We start from the raw sequence: 14842 nt of genomic DNA, 5'->3' as shown, positions 1-14842 counted from the left end.
TATTGTATCTTGAGAGAACTTTTGAGGACCCCCAACACCTCTGTTTTTAGAAAACAGTGCTAGCGCTGAGGTAAAAAGGTAAAAAGTCTGTAGGCGCTTCAGTTCCTTCCACACTGAGCTCCAACGGAGGTGTGCAGTCTCGTCTGGTGCTGTAGGCGCTTCTGTTCCTTCCACACTGAGCTCAAACGGAGGTTTGCAGTCTAACAACTACACTACCCAGAACGCACCACCCGGTGACATCACACACGCACCCACTCACACACCCACTTCCCTATTTAAGGACACTGCATGCACTGCACGTTTTGCCTGGTTTTGCCCACTTTACAAAGCATTAATATTCTGTGATTGTTGTCCGTGTATGACCTTGCTTTTTGTTCTCGACTTCGCTTTTTGCTTCTGCCTTCACTGTGGATTATCTCGTGGATTACCTGGACTGTTTACGTTTCTGATTTTTGGATTATCTCTGATACAGGTTACTTCGTGTATGATCTCTGGACTGTCTCCCGACTCTGGTAGCGTCTTAGCCTCTAGGTACCTGTTTGCTGGTGTTATATGCTTTCTGTTTTTGACTAACCCTGTACCCTTTGGACTTGTAATAAAAACTCAAAACTGGATCCGCAAATGTCTGTATTCCGTCCCCACCATGAATTATGGTCAAATACTTCTTATTTTTTAACAAGCATAAAAAATATCACTAGTTGTTTGTCTCAGTAGCTCAGTTAGCTAACTTTCCAGTTCCACCTTAAATAGTGCAACAGACAGCAGTAGCTGCAGCATTTAAGGTGGAACAGAAATATAAAAAGACTAGTCAAAGCTAATTCCAGCTCCCTAAAGTTATCTATTTAACCAGCAGCAGCTAGGTTACTGAACTTTAGCGCTCCTCATGACGTCCCAATTTTTTAAGGGGGAAATTTCACCCCTTACACTCGAAAAAAAGGGGTAGGGCTAAGGGGTGAAATGGGAATGGGTCTCATAAAGTGGTCAGTGAAAAGACATATGGTCATCTCGCTTTCTTTACAGTAGTTCCAGTCGTTCCGTTGTTGATAATAAAAGAAAGAAGAGTCTATGAGACCTTCAGTGCAGGAAGATACAGCTTTATTCAGAAGTTTGTCCAAAGCCTAGCACTTATGATCCATCTCCCGACTAGATCTCAACCCAGTCCTGACTCTCGGACACCACACCCTGGCCCAACACCATGACCCAACTTCACTCTACCTCCAGACAGCAAAGATTATATACACACATTTCACAAAGGGGAAGAGCCATACTCACTAACCAATCCTCATCCAGTTGCAGAACAGGACCTAAGCCAGACGGCCAGCTCTCCTAACTAAAGGAATTCAACCTTTTGCCTGGTGGAACATACTTTACAGAGGTTTCTCAGAGCCTTTAATGACTACGGCTCCACTAAATCTGAACACAGATTTGCAGTAGAGATATTAGACTTTCTTAATCTAATTGTAATTTTATTCTCTTTATTGACAGTTGGTTTAAATGTGAGACTCATCAGTGGAACTGGAAGCTGCTCTGGTAGAGTGGAGGTTTATTATAATGGTCAGTGGGGAACAGTGTGTGATGATGACTGGGACATAAACGATGCAGATGTGGTGTGCAGACAGTTGGGATGTGGCAGAGCTCTCAGTGTCCACAGCAGTGCTTATTTTGGTCAGGGAACTGGCCCCATACTTCTGGACAACTTTGGTTGTTCTGGAAATGAAAGCTCCATCACAGAGTGCCGTCATAATGGATTTGGGGAACACAACTGTAATCATGGTGAAGATGCTGGTGTTACTTGTTCAGGTGAGGAAAATAGCATGATCAGGTTGTAATGCTGTTTAATATCAAATTAACAAATTAAATGTTTTTTCTTTTATTTTCTTCTGCAAATCAGACAATATCAGGCTGATAAATGGATCAGGTGACTGTGATGGCAGAGTGGAGATCTATCATGATGGTCAGTGGGGAACAGTGTGTGGTGATAACTGGGACATGAAGGAGGCAGAGGTAGTGTGCAGACAGGTGGGATGTGGCAGGGCTCTAAACTCCACTCATAGTGCTCGCTTTGGTGAGGGAAACGGACCAGTATTACTGGATGATGTTGGCTGTTCTGGACGTGAAAGTAACCTAAGAAGTTGCTCTCATGGAGGTTTTGGAAAAAACAACTGTAGTCACAGTGAAGATGCTGGTGTTATCTGCTCAGGTAAGATACCATATAAAAAACATGTTTTGGAAAGTGAATATTCATTAACTGAAATGACCTCTTTAACAGATGATGTCCTGCAGAGCCCCATACTCATCCTGATTTCATCAGACTCCACTGTGTTGCCTGGAGAAACTGTTCAGTTCAGATGTGCAATACGTAACCCATCCATCGATGCAGACTTTCATTTATTTAAAGATGGAGTATCGATAAAAACCCAAACAGCTAAATCTTACAGTACATTCACTCTGACTGTGGATACCTCAGATCAGGGTCAGTACAGCTGTGACTATTCATATCGGAAAAACAACTCCATCATCTCATCATCCAGGAGCAAATCCATCAGCATCACTGTCGGTAAGTGGACAGGAGGCTTTATAGTAAGAATAAGTTACCAGAGCAGGAGAAGTTACCAAATGAAGGCAGAGGGGTGGAGTTGTAAGCATTCACAATGTTTGTGTAGACGTGATCTAGCATTTTTTCCCCTCCTGTCAGACAGGAGATGTGTTGAAAGAGTCTGTGGCAGACTGACCTGAGATCAGTCTGATTAAAATCTCCAGTGGTAATGAGCGCAGTCTCTTGGTAACGAGACTGCAGCTTATTGATAGCACTAGCCATTGTTGCTAGCGCTAGCTTAGCATCGCTTTGAGGGGAGATATAAACGGACTAAATACATTGAATTCCCGGGGAAGGTAGAAGGGCCGGCATTTTACCACCATGTACTCCAGGTCGAGGGAGCAGAAGTGCTTTACAACAGCAGAGTTGGTGCACCAGCGTTTTTTTGCAAACACACAGTTTTCAGCGATGCGTATGTCCGATCACCCTGGTGAGCTGTTAGCCCCTCTAGCTTGATGGCGGAGTCCGGATGCTGTTGTGGAGCCAGGTTTACGGGAAAATGAGAGCAAAGCTGTTTCTGGTTTGGTGATCAGTAGTGAGCCGGAGTCTCAGTTTGTCCAGTTTGTTCTCCAGTGATCGGACATTTGCAAGCAACAGCGTGAGAAGCAGTGTCCTAGCTAGCTTAGCTAGCCGCACTTGGACACCAGCTCGCTTCCCCCGCCTCTGGCTACGCTCCGGTCGGATGCGAGGCTGTGATCAGCAGCGGTCTACCGGGGTGGACAGTGTCCAGCAGGGTATCAGCAAACGGTAGGCAGAAAGTTAGAAACGTTTTAAAAAATATTTGCAATGTAATATGGTTATTTTTCAGCATGTGTAACTGCTAAGTGCAGTTCAACCACTGGCCAAGTCTTAAAGTCTCTGTTAAACAAGAAATCCATTAGAAATCATGTGTAAGCCTATGTAAACACACAGAGGTTGTAAGGGGGCGCTTGCGCCATGGTCCTCCTGCCTCTAGAGGGAGACCACCTTCTGACACTCTCAATAATCAGGCTGATTGATCCCACCTGGTTGGTGCCTTTATAAGGACTGCCCACTCTTCAGACTGCTCAGAGTCTTGAATCTGTCCAGGTCAAACTAGTAGCAGAGAGCTGTCTTAGTTTGAGAAAGAAAGAAAGAAAAGTCTGTCTCTTTGAAAGAAAACCAAAGTGGTTTAGGTGTTCTCCCCTGAGGCTGCTCACTGTTTCCTTCTCTTTTGAGGTTTTCAGTGTTTCTTCCTATTTGTTTTTGTTTGAGTAAAAAACTCAATATTGATCTGTAAAAAATACTTTTTTTCCTCTTTCCTGAGTATCCGTATTTGAGTTCCTCGATACAAACCGAGTGCCAGCGGTTTGATTGACTTTCCCTTTAGTTTGTTTGGCGCCTTTGTTCTCGTTTTCCCGCCCTTTTCCTTCTCCTTTGTCTAACTTGCAGCAGAGCTGCAGCCATTTTGTTTTTCCTCAAATAAATTCCCTCACTCTGAAAAACACACCACAACCCCTAAGAGTAGTTTGCATTCAAGCATTTCACAGTGTGAAATCCAACACCAACCCTATTCTTTTCACCACTCTTTGAGATATCCATTAGGGACTGAAAAATAAACATGGCAGCAATCCTGAGGTAATTCTTATCCTCTATTTGGATTGCTGTCCCGTTACAGAGGAGGGTAGTCCAGGTCAAAAAAGTCAAAATCTAGCCCAGGGGTTTGTTGGCTGAGCCGCAGCAGAGCCACCCAGGCAGTTCAAACAAAAACTCGGGATGGATTTTTACTTTTACCCAATGTAAATAGAAATGTTTAAAAAAAAAAAACACCTACACTTTTTAATTGCACTCACTGGTGGTATTCCATAGACAAATTCTAACCATTTGTTCCTCAGCTCTGAATTACAGGGCAAATCATATAACACTGATGTGTTATTTGCACAAATAACTCAGGAACAAACTGTCATGCTGTTCCTAGCACTGTTAGCTCCTATTTGACAAGACGTTTCACTGTGTGGCTTCAGCTCTGCCTGTGGACAGTCGTGAGCCAAGGTGCGCGAGGCCATGAATACTAATTCACGGGCTGACGTAGCCACGGGAATATTTTTTTACTAGCTACTGCAGACAGGGGAAAGGTTGAGGAAAAGTTTCATATGCAGCATCATATACAACTCAGAGAGTTGTGTAGAACAAGAAAAAGTGGATTTTAGCAGAAGGAAATTAAAAAATGACATATTACCTGTTGTGTCTTCAGTACGCTATCAATTTGTACTGAGACAGCAAATAACACACAGAGACGGAGAGGCGGTAGGCTCAGTTCTCAACTTGCTTTACTAATGAATACTGACTGTGTTTTCCTAGGCGGAGTGATACAAAAGTAGTGCTGCGCACAGCAACATATAGTGCCTTCAGGTACTTTTGAGAGATCCTAAATACATGACATATTCCTCCCCCCTTACACAAAAAGTAGTACTTTTGAAAACAGTTCAACACAGTTCAACAAACATGAAGAGGCCATGTAACAATGACATTAGCATAAAGCAATGACTAACCACAATCAAGTCCAGCACAGCAGAATCTTTTTTTTTTTTCGAACAAGAACAAGTGTGTATTTCCTTTTCTTTCTCTTTTTTTTGTTTATACACATATATACACACTAAGGGAGTGAGGGTAGACTGCCTCAAACCCTGACAACACCCTGGGGATTATTCTGCCCCATTCCTATGGGTATGTCTCTAACTAATAACTCAAACGCTCTGGAGGTCGCCGGTTTCTCACTGGATAGCGACGAAAGTCCTCTGCATCTGAATCAGAAATGTTCAATGAAGCTGGAGATACTGCTTGAGTAGTGGGCAGTGTCGGCTGAACTGCAGCAGTGACAGACTCTGAAGATGCAGCATCTCGAGCGGGTGACTCTTTCAAAGGAAATGAACACTGGTTTGGACTATTTAACTGTGAAAGTTAAAAAGTTAAAAAGGACTGGGTGCCGAGACAGACTCTGCAGGTGTAGCTGTCCCTTGAAGTAGCTGATCTGAATGTCTTCTCCAGACAGTGCCTTCTGTAGTCTTGACTGTGAATGACACTGGACCTGTTTTTGTGATGACAGTGGCAGGAATCCACTTTGGTCCACGGGCATGGTTTCGTGCCAAAACTTGATCATCCGGATGGAAAACTCTGTGTTTTGATCTTTGTTTCCGTCTCTCAATTTGAGCTTGTTGTTGACGCAGAACAAGAGTTTTGGTTCTAGCAGGCTTGGGCAGGTCAAGACTGGTACGCAACTGTCTTTTCATGAGGAGTGTGGCAGGAGAGACTTGGGTGGTTGAATGTGACACATTTCTTTATGACAGTAGAAAACTGTTTACTCGTTGGTGTAGTGAGCTCTGTCCACATTAATCTTTCAGAGAATGTTTTAAGCTCTGCACAACCGTTCGGCTAGCCCGTTTGTGGAGGGGTGGTAGGGAGCCGACCGACTGTGCTGTACTTGATTCACTTTGAGGAATTTCTCGAACTCTTGAGAAATGAACTGCGGACCATTGTCGCTTACAAGCTGTTCAGGAAAGCCAAATCGACTGAACATCTCACCTAATTTCTCAATTGTCTTTTCAGTGGTAGTGGATCTCATAATAAACACTTCTGGCCACTTGCTATGTGCGTCAATGGCCACCAGGAACATTCTCTCCTCAAATGGACCAGCAAAATCGATATGAACCCTTTGCCAAGGTTCTTCTGGCCAATCCCACGGGTGAAGTGGGGCCAGTTGTGGCATATTGCGGACCTTCTGACATGATGTACAAGACGATGCTGTTTCTTCAATCTGTCCATCAAGTCCAGGCCACCATAAGTAACTTCTAGCCAGTTCTTTCATGCGAACAATTCCACAATGACCTGAATGTAGCTGTTGTAGCACTCTATTTCTCAGTGATGGTGGAATTATCACTCTCTGTCCCCATAAAAGGCAACCTGCTTGCACAGTAAGGTCATTGCGCCTGATCAGGTACGACTTCAATTCTGCAATGTCTTCTGCTTTTTGTCCACCAACCACAATATCCATCAGCTTGGACAGCAGAGGATCGTTCCTTGTATGTCGTCGCACTTGTAATGACGTAACTGGTGCATCTTCCACCTGCTGAAAGTAGAAGATATCAGCTTGTTTTGGTTCAGCATGCATCACTGGCAGTGGCAACCTGGAAAGACCATCTGCATTTGCATGCAACTCAGATTTTCTGTACCTTATGTCGTACGTATGAGCAGAGAGCAGCAAGGCCCACCTTTGCATTCGACTGGCTGCCAACGACGGAATGCCTACATGTGGCCCAAAAATAGTGGTAAGAGGGCGGTGATCTGTCAGGAGGGTAAATTTCCGTCCAAACAAGTACTGGTGAAATTTGCGAACACCAAAGACAATGCCAAGGGCCTCCCGCTCGATCTGGGCATAGTTACTTTCTGCTTTGTTCAATGTGCGTGACCCAAATGCAATGGGTTTTTCTTCTCCATCTGGCATAATATGCGAAATCACAGCGCCAACCCCGTAGGGAGAAGCGTCACACGCTAACTGCAATGGCAGGGCAGGATCGAAATGTGTCAAGACTTCGGACTTTAGCAGTGCCTTCTTTGTTTTGGTGAAAGCCTGCTCACACTTGTCTGTCCATCTCCAAGCTTTGTCTTGACAGAGCAATTGATGTAATGGTTTTAACAGCGATGCCAGATTCGGGATGAACCTACCGTAGTAGTTCACCAAGGTAGGTACGAAGTTGGCTCACATTCTGAGGTGCTGGTGCCTCCACTATTGCCTTAACCTTGGATGGAGCTTTGTGTGAGTCAATCACATGTCCCAGGTATTCAACAAATGGCTGAAAGAACTCACATTTGGATTTGCGAACTCTGAGTCCATGGTCCTTCAGCCTCTGCAAGGTAGCATCCAAGTTTCTCACGTGCTCTTCTTCAGTCTTTCCTGTGATCAGAATATCGTCTAAATAGCATTGAACTTCAGATAAACCATTTAGTATCTGATCCATTGCTCTTTGGAAAAGAGATGGAGCTGAGGTGACACCATACGGCAGACGACGATAGCGATATAGGCCTTTGTGTGTGACTATAGTAAGCAGCTCCCTTGAGCTTTCATCCACATTCATCTGGAGATAAGCTTGACTAAGGTCAATTTTGCTGAATTTCTGTCCTCCAGCAAGCTCAGCGAACAAGTCGTCAATGTGGGGCAGGGGGTACTGTTCTGCCTCCAGCACAGGGTTTAGCATGATTTTAAAGTCCCCACATATTCTGATGGACCCATCCTTTTTTATTACTGGCACAATGGGCGTTGCCCAATTGCTTATGGTTACTGGCTCCAGAACCCCACTCTGTACTAAGGATTCCAAATGTGCCTCAACTTTAGGCCTGATTGCATAGGGGACTGGACGGGCCTTCAGAAACTTGGGCTTAGTATCAGGCTTAGTGTCCAGTTTGACACTAATGTTTTTCATGTTTCCAAGTTCCTCCCTAAACACTTCTGCATGCTTGTTTAGAACTTCAGTCAGTCCTGTTTCTTCCTTCAACATCATGCGAATAGCAGGCCAGTCTAATGTAATTTCATCCAGCCAAGCACGATCAAGCAGAGATGGATAATCCCCTTTTACCACATACAACGGGAGCTTGGCTGTTTGCTTATTCAGTTGGACTGTGACATCAACAACTCCTCTCACAGGAACCTGTTCACCAGTGTACGTCTTCAACGTGAAGTTAGCTGGTTTCAAAGACAGGTGCTGTAGTGACTTTTTGTACACACTGTCAGACACGATGGAAACTGCAGCACCAGTATCAATTTCCATGCATACTGTCTGTCCCTCAATCAATGGTGAGACCCAGTATCCCTGCGTACCACCAGCAACGGTCAGTATGTTCAGCCCTACCTCCTCATCTGAACTGTCACACTCAATGCCTTGGCTCTGCTGCACCTTATTCACATTCTTTCTCTGTGGGAAAGCATAATTTGTCTTTTTGTGGTTGTACTTTTTGTTTGGTCCTTTTTTAGTTTTACATGCACGTTCAATGTGACCCTTGTTGCCACACCGTCTGCACTCCAAATCCTTGCTCCAGCACTCAGCAGCTAGATGACCAGGTTTATCACATCTGTAGCATTTGTTCACTGCTTTGTTTTTCTCAGTAGCCATCTTGTGCACTTTCACATTAGTACTGAGCTGATGTGCCTCTATAGCTGCTAATTCCATAGACATGCTTATTTCAATGGCTTTCTCTAATATTAGTGCATGTTCTGTTAGCAGGCGCTTCTGGATAGCTTCGCTTCTCAGTCCACACACAAGCCTATCCCGAAAAGTGTCGTTTAATACAGTGTCTAATTCACAGTGCTCTGCCAGCCTTTTTAATGCAGCCACAAAGTTTGCTATCGACTCTCCCTCCTCCTGGCTTCTTTTGTGGAATCTAAAGCGCTCAGCAATCACTAGAGGCTTTGGTGAGAAATGACTGGACAGGTTTTCCAATTTCTTTATATGTTTTGCTGCCTGGCTTGGCTGGCTGAACCAGAGAGCGCAGCAAATTAAGTCTTTGGACCCATGACACTTAAAAATGTGGGACAATTTTATCTCCTTCAATTCCATTTGCCAGGACAAAGTAGTCAAACCGCTCTGTATACGAGCTCCACTGCTCCACGCTAGCATCAAAGGGGCCAATACTGCCTACAATACCTGCCATTTTAGCGCTGTAAGCACACTTTGTTTACTCTGGCAGCTCCGCGTTTTAGTCAGCACAACGGTGAACTTACTCTCTCCACCAGCTCTCTCAAGCGCTAGCACACTCGTTCGCGGCTGTGTTCCAATATCTTCAGCCCGGGCTCTTTATTTATTTATTTTACTCACGGCCGGTGCTTCACGTCCGCGCCGCCTCCGCTTTTTCAGCAGCCACTCGGCAGCACTTCCAAATCCTTACAAGTTTAGCGCTCAGAACTTCCACGGCGTGAAACACAGTTCCATTATCCTCGTCGCCAAGTTGTTGTGTCTTCAGTACGCTATCAATTTGTACTAAGACAGCAAATAACACACAGAGACGGAGAGGCGGTAGGCTCAGTTCTCAACTTGCTTTACTAATGAATACTGACAGTGTTTTCCTAGGTGGAGTGATACAAAAGTAACATATAGCAACATATATGTACATATGTACTTTTGAGAGATCCTAAATACATGACATTACCCTGGCTAACACTCACACAAAGCAATCCAGACTGTTCTCATACAGAGTTCCCCAATGGTGGAACAAACTACCTTCCACTACCGGATCAGAAGAATCTCTCACTATCTTTAATAAACTCCTGAAGACAGAGCTCTTCAAAGAGCACTTACTCTCCTAACACCTCTAACTAACTACCTTCTACTACCAGATCAGGAGAATCTCTCACTATCTTTAATAAACTCCTGAAGACAGAGCTCTTCAAAGAGCACTTACTCTCCTAACACCTCTAACACACTAACTACTTCTAACCCCGTTTCCTTCTTCCCCTCCTTCACTTCTCTATCCCTTTATTTCCCTTCGACCTCCTTTAAGCCCTAAAAAAACGGATTATCTTAATTCCTATTACTTTTGTACTTCATTATTGTAAGTCGCTTTGGACAAAAGCGTCTGCCTAATGAAATGTAATGTAATGTAATTTCACTGTTCTTAGTGAAGCATATTGAACTGGAAAGTCCTTTTTTAGCATAACATATTTCATATTGATACAAAAACAGAAAATGACTGAATATAATGTGTTTTTTATACACCAGCCTGATTACATGTAGGATATAAGGTCCTGACATTTTAAATAGAAACGTGTCAAAGTCAAATAAGTACTTTTAGACTACAAGATGTTTTTATTCTACTATGAGAAAGTCTAACTAGTAAACTAGTTTTTGCTTACACTGTAAATATGTTCTCTTTTTTATAGCTGTTTTCGATGTGCGACTCGTCGGTGGAACTGGAAGCTGCTCTGGTAGAGTGGAGGTTTATTATAAAGGCCAGTGGGGAACAGTGTGTGATGATGACTGGGACATAAATGATGCTGCAGTGGTGTGCAGACAGATAAGATGTGGCAGAGCTCTCAGTGTCCACAGCAGAGATAATTTTGCTGAGGGAACTGGCCCCATCTTTCTGGATAATATTAAATGTGCTGGAAATGAAAGCTCCCTCACAGAGTGCCGTCATAATGGATTTGGAAGACACGACTGCAATCATAGTGAAGATGCTGGTGTTACTTGTTTAGATTAGTTTTTTCCTTTAAAGTAAAAAATAGTAGTAGTTTTTTTCTGAGTGGGGAAAGGGCAAAATATTATAATGAATGGCGTCAGTGTTCTTTTTCTCCCATTCCTGGAAAGCTATGTATCTATTCATTAAAAAAAAAGAAAAACAGTGTGTCTGGTTGGTTTCAAGATCTTTTTTCTGGCTATAAAAGTATTTGCTGGTTACCTGTGCAGTCATGGTGATATATAAAGAGATATGAAGGACATGGGGATACCATACTAGTAAACTCTTCAGCTGAAAGTTTCACCTGCTCATTCACACATCATTACATCAAAGAGACACAGAATTAGAACTAAAGAGAGCATGTGAGGTAAAAGAGAGCTCAACAGAAATCAGCTGATTCATCAACTCTGAAACGAGACTGCACCACAGTGCATGTTTAAGGGCGTTTTCACAACAGCACTACAGCACATTTGTTCTGGTTAAAACAAATTCAAGTTCATTTGTACCCTTTGTGCGGTTTGATTAAGCAGGAGTGAAAACAGCAATCGCATTCGGGTGCAGATCATAACAATCGGACCAAGACCCGCAAGAGTATGTAGTGAAATTGGGGTCTTTAATGGTGAAGAGAAAACAAAACTTATATAGGAAACAAAGAAGAAAACATAAGTTACATTTTTTCACTTGTAAAAAGTGTTTTTAGAATGAATCTTTTGCAAATTTTTCTTTGCGTTTTGTGTTACTTTATTCTTTTTGCAATACTTTTCCTCCTTTGTGTTACTCGTTCTATTTGCGAGTCTATTTTGACCCCTTTTTGAGATGGGGTCGAGGGGAGAGGAGAGGGGCGTGGCCAATATGGAAAAGCAGGTTATAAAGGATCGCATCATCAGCTGGAGCCTCTGCTTTCATATGTAATGCTTCAGGCTGGCCAGTTCAACCGGCCGCCCTGATGGACGCTAACTAGTTATAGTTCATAAGTTAATGCTTATAATTTATTTTATATATACTAATTACTAATTACTGAATTATATAACATTGTTGTTTTCAGTTGTTAAATTCTTCTTTTTCTCCAGCGGGCTTGCTACAGTTACACGCGGCCTTCTGTAGATGGTGGATTTTAACAGTGAAAAACCCCATTAAAACACAACGCTGCGCAAACGCTCTCAATAAAAAGAAAAAACACAAAGTTTGAACTGGCCGGCCTGAAGCATTACATATGAAAGCAGAGGCTCCAGCTGATGACGCGATCCTCTATAACCCGCCTTTCCATATTGGCCACGCCCCTCTCCTCTCCCCACGCCCCCACGTCAAAAAGGGGTCAAAATAGACTGGGAAATAGAACAGAGGAATGCAAAGGAGGGAAAGTATTGCAAAAAGAAAAAAGGAACGCAAAACGCAAAGAAAAATTTGTGTTGCAAAAGATTAATTCTAAAAAAAAAAATGTATATAAAATATTATGGAGACGAGGAGAAGGATTCCAGTAGCACCTGTAGTGAACTCAATGCCCAAGAGAGTTAAGGCAGTGCTAGACATTGTTAATAGTGGCCATAAAAAATATTGACACTTTGGCAGTAGGAGTTATAGCCGTGATATCGCTGTGCCGTTCCTTTTGTTGTGCCTCACTGACAGTTGAAGTACAGCACAGCGGCTCGCACGCCAGTTCAAAGACTGAACCTGCCCCCCCCCCCTCCCACCCCCCACCCCCCCAAAAAAAAAAACACAGGAGACATTAGAGTTGTTACGACCCTATAGGTCATAATTGCTGATCATTGTTCTTTTTTGTTTGAGTGTGCTTTGTTACTGCAGGTTGCTGCTTGATGCCATTTAATCAAACTGGTTGGTCACCACCAGGGGGAACCAAGCATAAAAGAGAACAGGAACAGGAAGTGCCAGGGTGGTGCTTGGCCTCGACCATGGCTCCTGTGCGTTCCTGATTCCCTGCCGCATGGTCTATTCAAAGTTTGTAGCCTGTTAAAGTGTTAGAACTAAGCTGATGGTAAAATCTTGTTCTTTGGTGTGAACACTGTGGTTTCTGGTCTCTCAGTGGGGAGAAAATAAGTTTATTCCTACAAGTTCTCTCAGTAGGAGAAAGAGTTTACTTTTCTATGTTTTCTCTTGGTTTGTTTAATTAGGAAGTTAGGTTAGAGATTTGTATTTCATTTACTTTTCTTTGTTGGGTAAGTTAGTTTTCTTAATCTGTTTTGTTTATTATTTTCTCTTTCATCCATAACTGTTGTCTCCCCTTTGATTTAAGCCTTGTATTCTTTACAATATGTTAAATAAACTGAACCTTTTGACTAATAGGCTTCCGTGTGGTTGGGGAACCAGGAGGGCATCTGTTTTCTATGTTACAGAGTATAAAATTACAGATTTTTGGCTAGTTGGAACAGGTGAGTTTTGATTTAAAAAGAGGAAGAGAATTGATGTTACGGATGTCGAGAGGGAGTTCCAGAGTTTGGGAGCAGAGCAGCTGAAAGCACTGAGAGATGAGTGGAAGAGGAGGATCTGAGGGAGCGGGAAGAAGATGCAATATTGAAAAGATATGGGGGGGGGGCAACAAGATGGCCTTGAATGCATAAAGAAGAATTTTGAAATGAATTCTATATTTAACAGGAAGCCAGTGGAGTTGCTGAACGACTATCTAGGATGACACCAAGGGTGAATCCCATTTCTCCCCTTGGCCCTACCCCTTACCCCTACCCCTCTGTTTTGCGCGTGCACGTCAAGGGGTAGGGGTGTCCCGATTCCTGTTAGGATGAAGTGGTAGGGGTAAGGGGTAGGGCTAGTTAGCCCTTCAAACAGAGATTTTCCAGACCCACACTTCGTACCGAGGGGTATGAGAATGACTGGCAAGATGGCGGAACAAGCGACCAAAGAAACCCACAAATGTAACTATTTTCCGTGTTAAAAATTACGATTAGCACTATATTAACTTGTTTTATGGCTGAATTCTTCATAACAAGCATAAAAAGTTTGCTAGTAGTTCGTTTCGGTAGCTAGCTAGCTAGCTAGCTAACCTTCCCGTTCCACCTTAAATGGTGCAACAGACGGCAGGCGCTACCGCATTTAAGGCAGAACGGAAAAAATAAATCAAATAAAAAATAATCAGAGCTAATTTCAGCTCCCCATCACAGAGGAATTAAGGAATGGACAATATTAATTAATTTCTGCACCTCCTGCCCCCTTTCTGAACACATACAATGCCCTAAAGTTAACTAGTTAACCAGCAGCTAGGCTACTGAACTTTAGCGCTCCACTGCTATCATCACATCAGCCCAGCAGGGTCACCTACACACCACCGCTAGTAGCCTGGTCATAAATCAGTGCTATTTATTTATGTATTTATTGTTCATTGACAAACGTCATTGTATGTCACTCCTGATGACGTACCGGGTGCTTGAAGGGTTGTCCCAATTCCTAGGGGTAGGATTTTATCCCTTCCCCTTGTAACTCCGTTCCAAGGGGAAGGATTACACTCGAAAAGAAGGGGTAGGGGTAAGGGGTAGGGCCAAGGGGAGAAATGGGATTCACCCCAAGACTCTTAACCTGAGGTGAGGGGGAGACTAGGGAGTTGTAAATTTGGATAGAGAAACTGTCAACTTTAGATAGAAGGGATTTTGAACCAAAGAGCAACAAATCAGTCATATCACTATTGAGTTTTAGGAAGTTAGAGGTGAACCAGGGTTTTATTTCAAAGTACTTGGTTTACTGGATAGGTAGAGCTGGGTATCATCTGCATAGCAGTGAAAATTAATATTAAATGTGCGAAATATGTTGCCGAGGGGCAGAAGGTTACTGATGAAAAGGAGGGGCCCCAGCACAGAACCCTGGGGCACACCGGATAGAACAGGGGAAGACTGAGATCTGAAGGATTTGAGTCGAATAAACTGAGTTCGGCCCGAGAGACGTGAATGGAACCAATCAAGTGTGATATGGTTAATGCCTATGGAAGAGAGTCTATTAAGAAGGATAGTGTGAGAAATAGGGTCAAATGCTGCGCTCAGATCAAGAAGACTAAGAATTGAAAGTAAGCCAGAATCTGCAGGAATAAGAAGGTAAGTTGTGATC

The 14842-nt window shown here is 43.2% G+C and overlaps 1 protein-coding gene across 1 annotated transcript in view; it reads left to right on the top strand.

The window, feature by feature from the left end:
- LOC111189209 (uncharacterized) overlaps window positions 1-14842 on the top strand; it is a 219195-nt gene that overhangs the window by 106339 nt on the left and 98014 nt on the right. The window contains exons 24-27 of the mRNA XM_049468276.1: window positions 1486-1800; window positions 1892-2200; window positions 2270-2557; window positions 10482-10537. Coding sequence (XP_049324233.1) covers window positions 1486-1800; window positions 1892-2200; window positions 2270-2557; window positions 10482-10537 — 968 coding nt within the window. The remainder of the gene's footprint in view (window positions 1-1485; window positions 1801-1891; window positions 2201-2269; window positions 2558-10481; window positions 10538-14842) is intronic.

Source organism: Astyanax mexicanus, chromosome 19, assembly GCF_023375975.1.
Source record: "Astyanax mexicanus isolate ESR-SI-001 chromosome 19, AstMex3_surface, whole genome shotgun sequence".
Taxonomy (NCBI): Eukaryota; Metazoa; Chordata; class Actinopteri; order Characiformes; family Acestrorhamphidae; genus Astyanax; species Astyanax mexicanus.
Note: the sequence above shows the minus strand (reverse complement) of the source record. Positions and strands in the feature narration are given on the sequence as shown.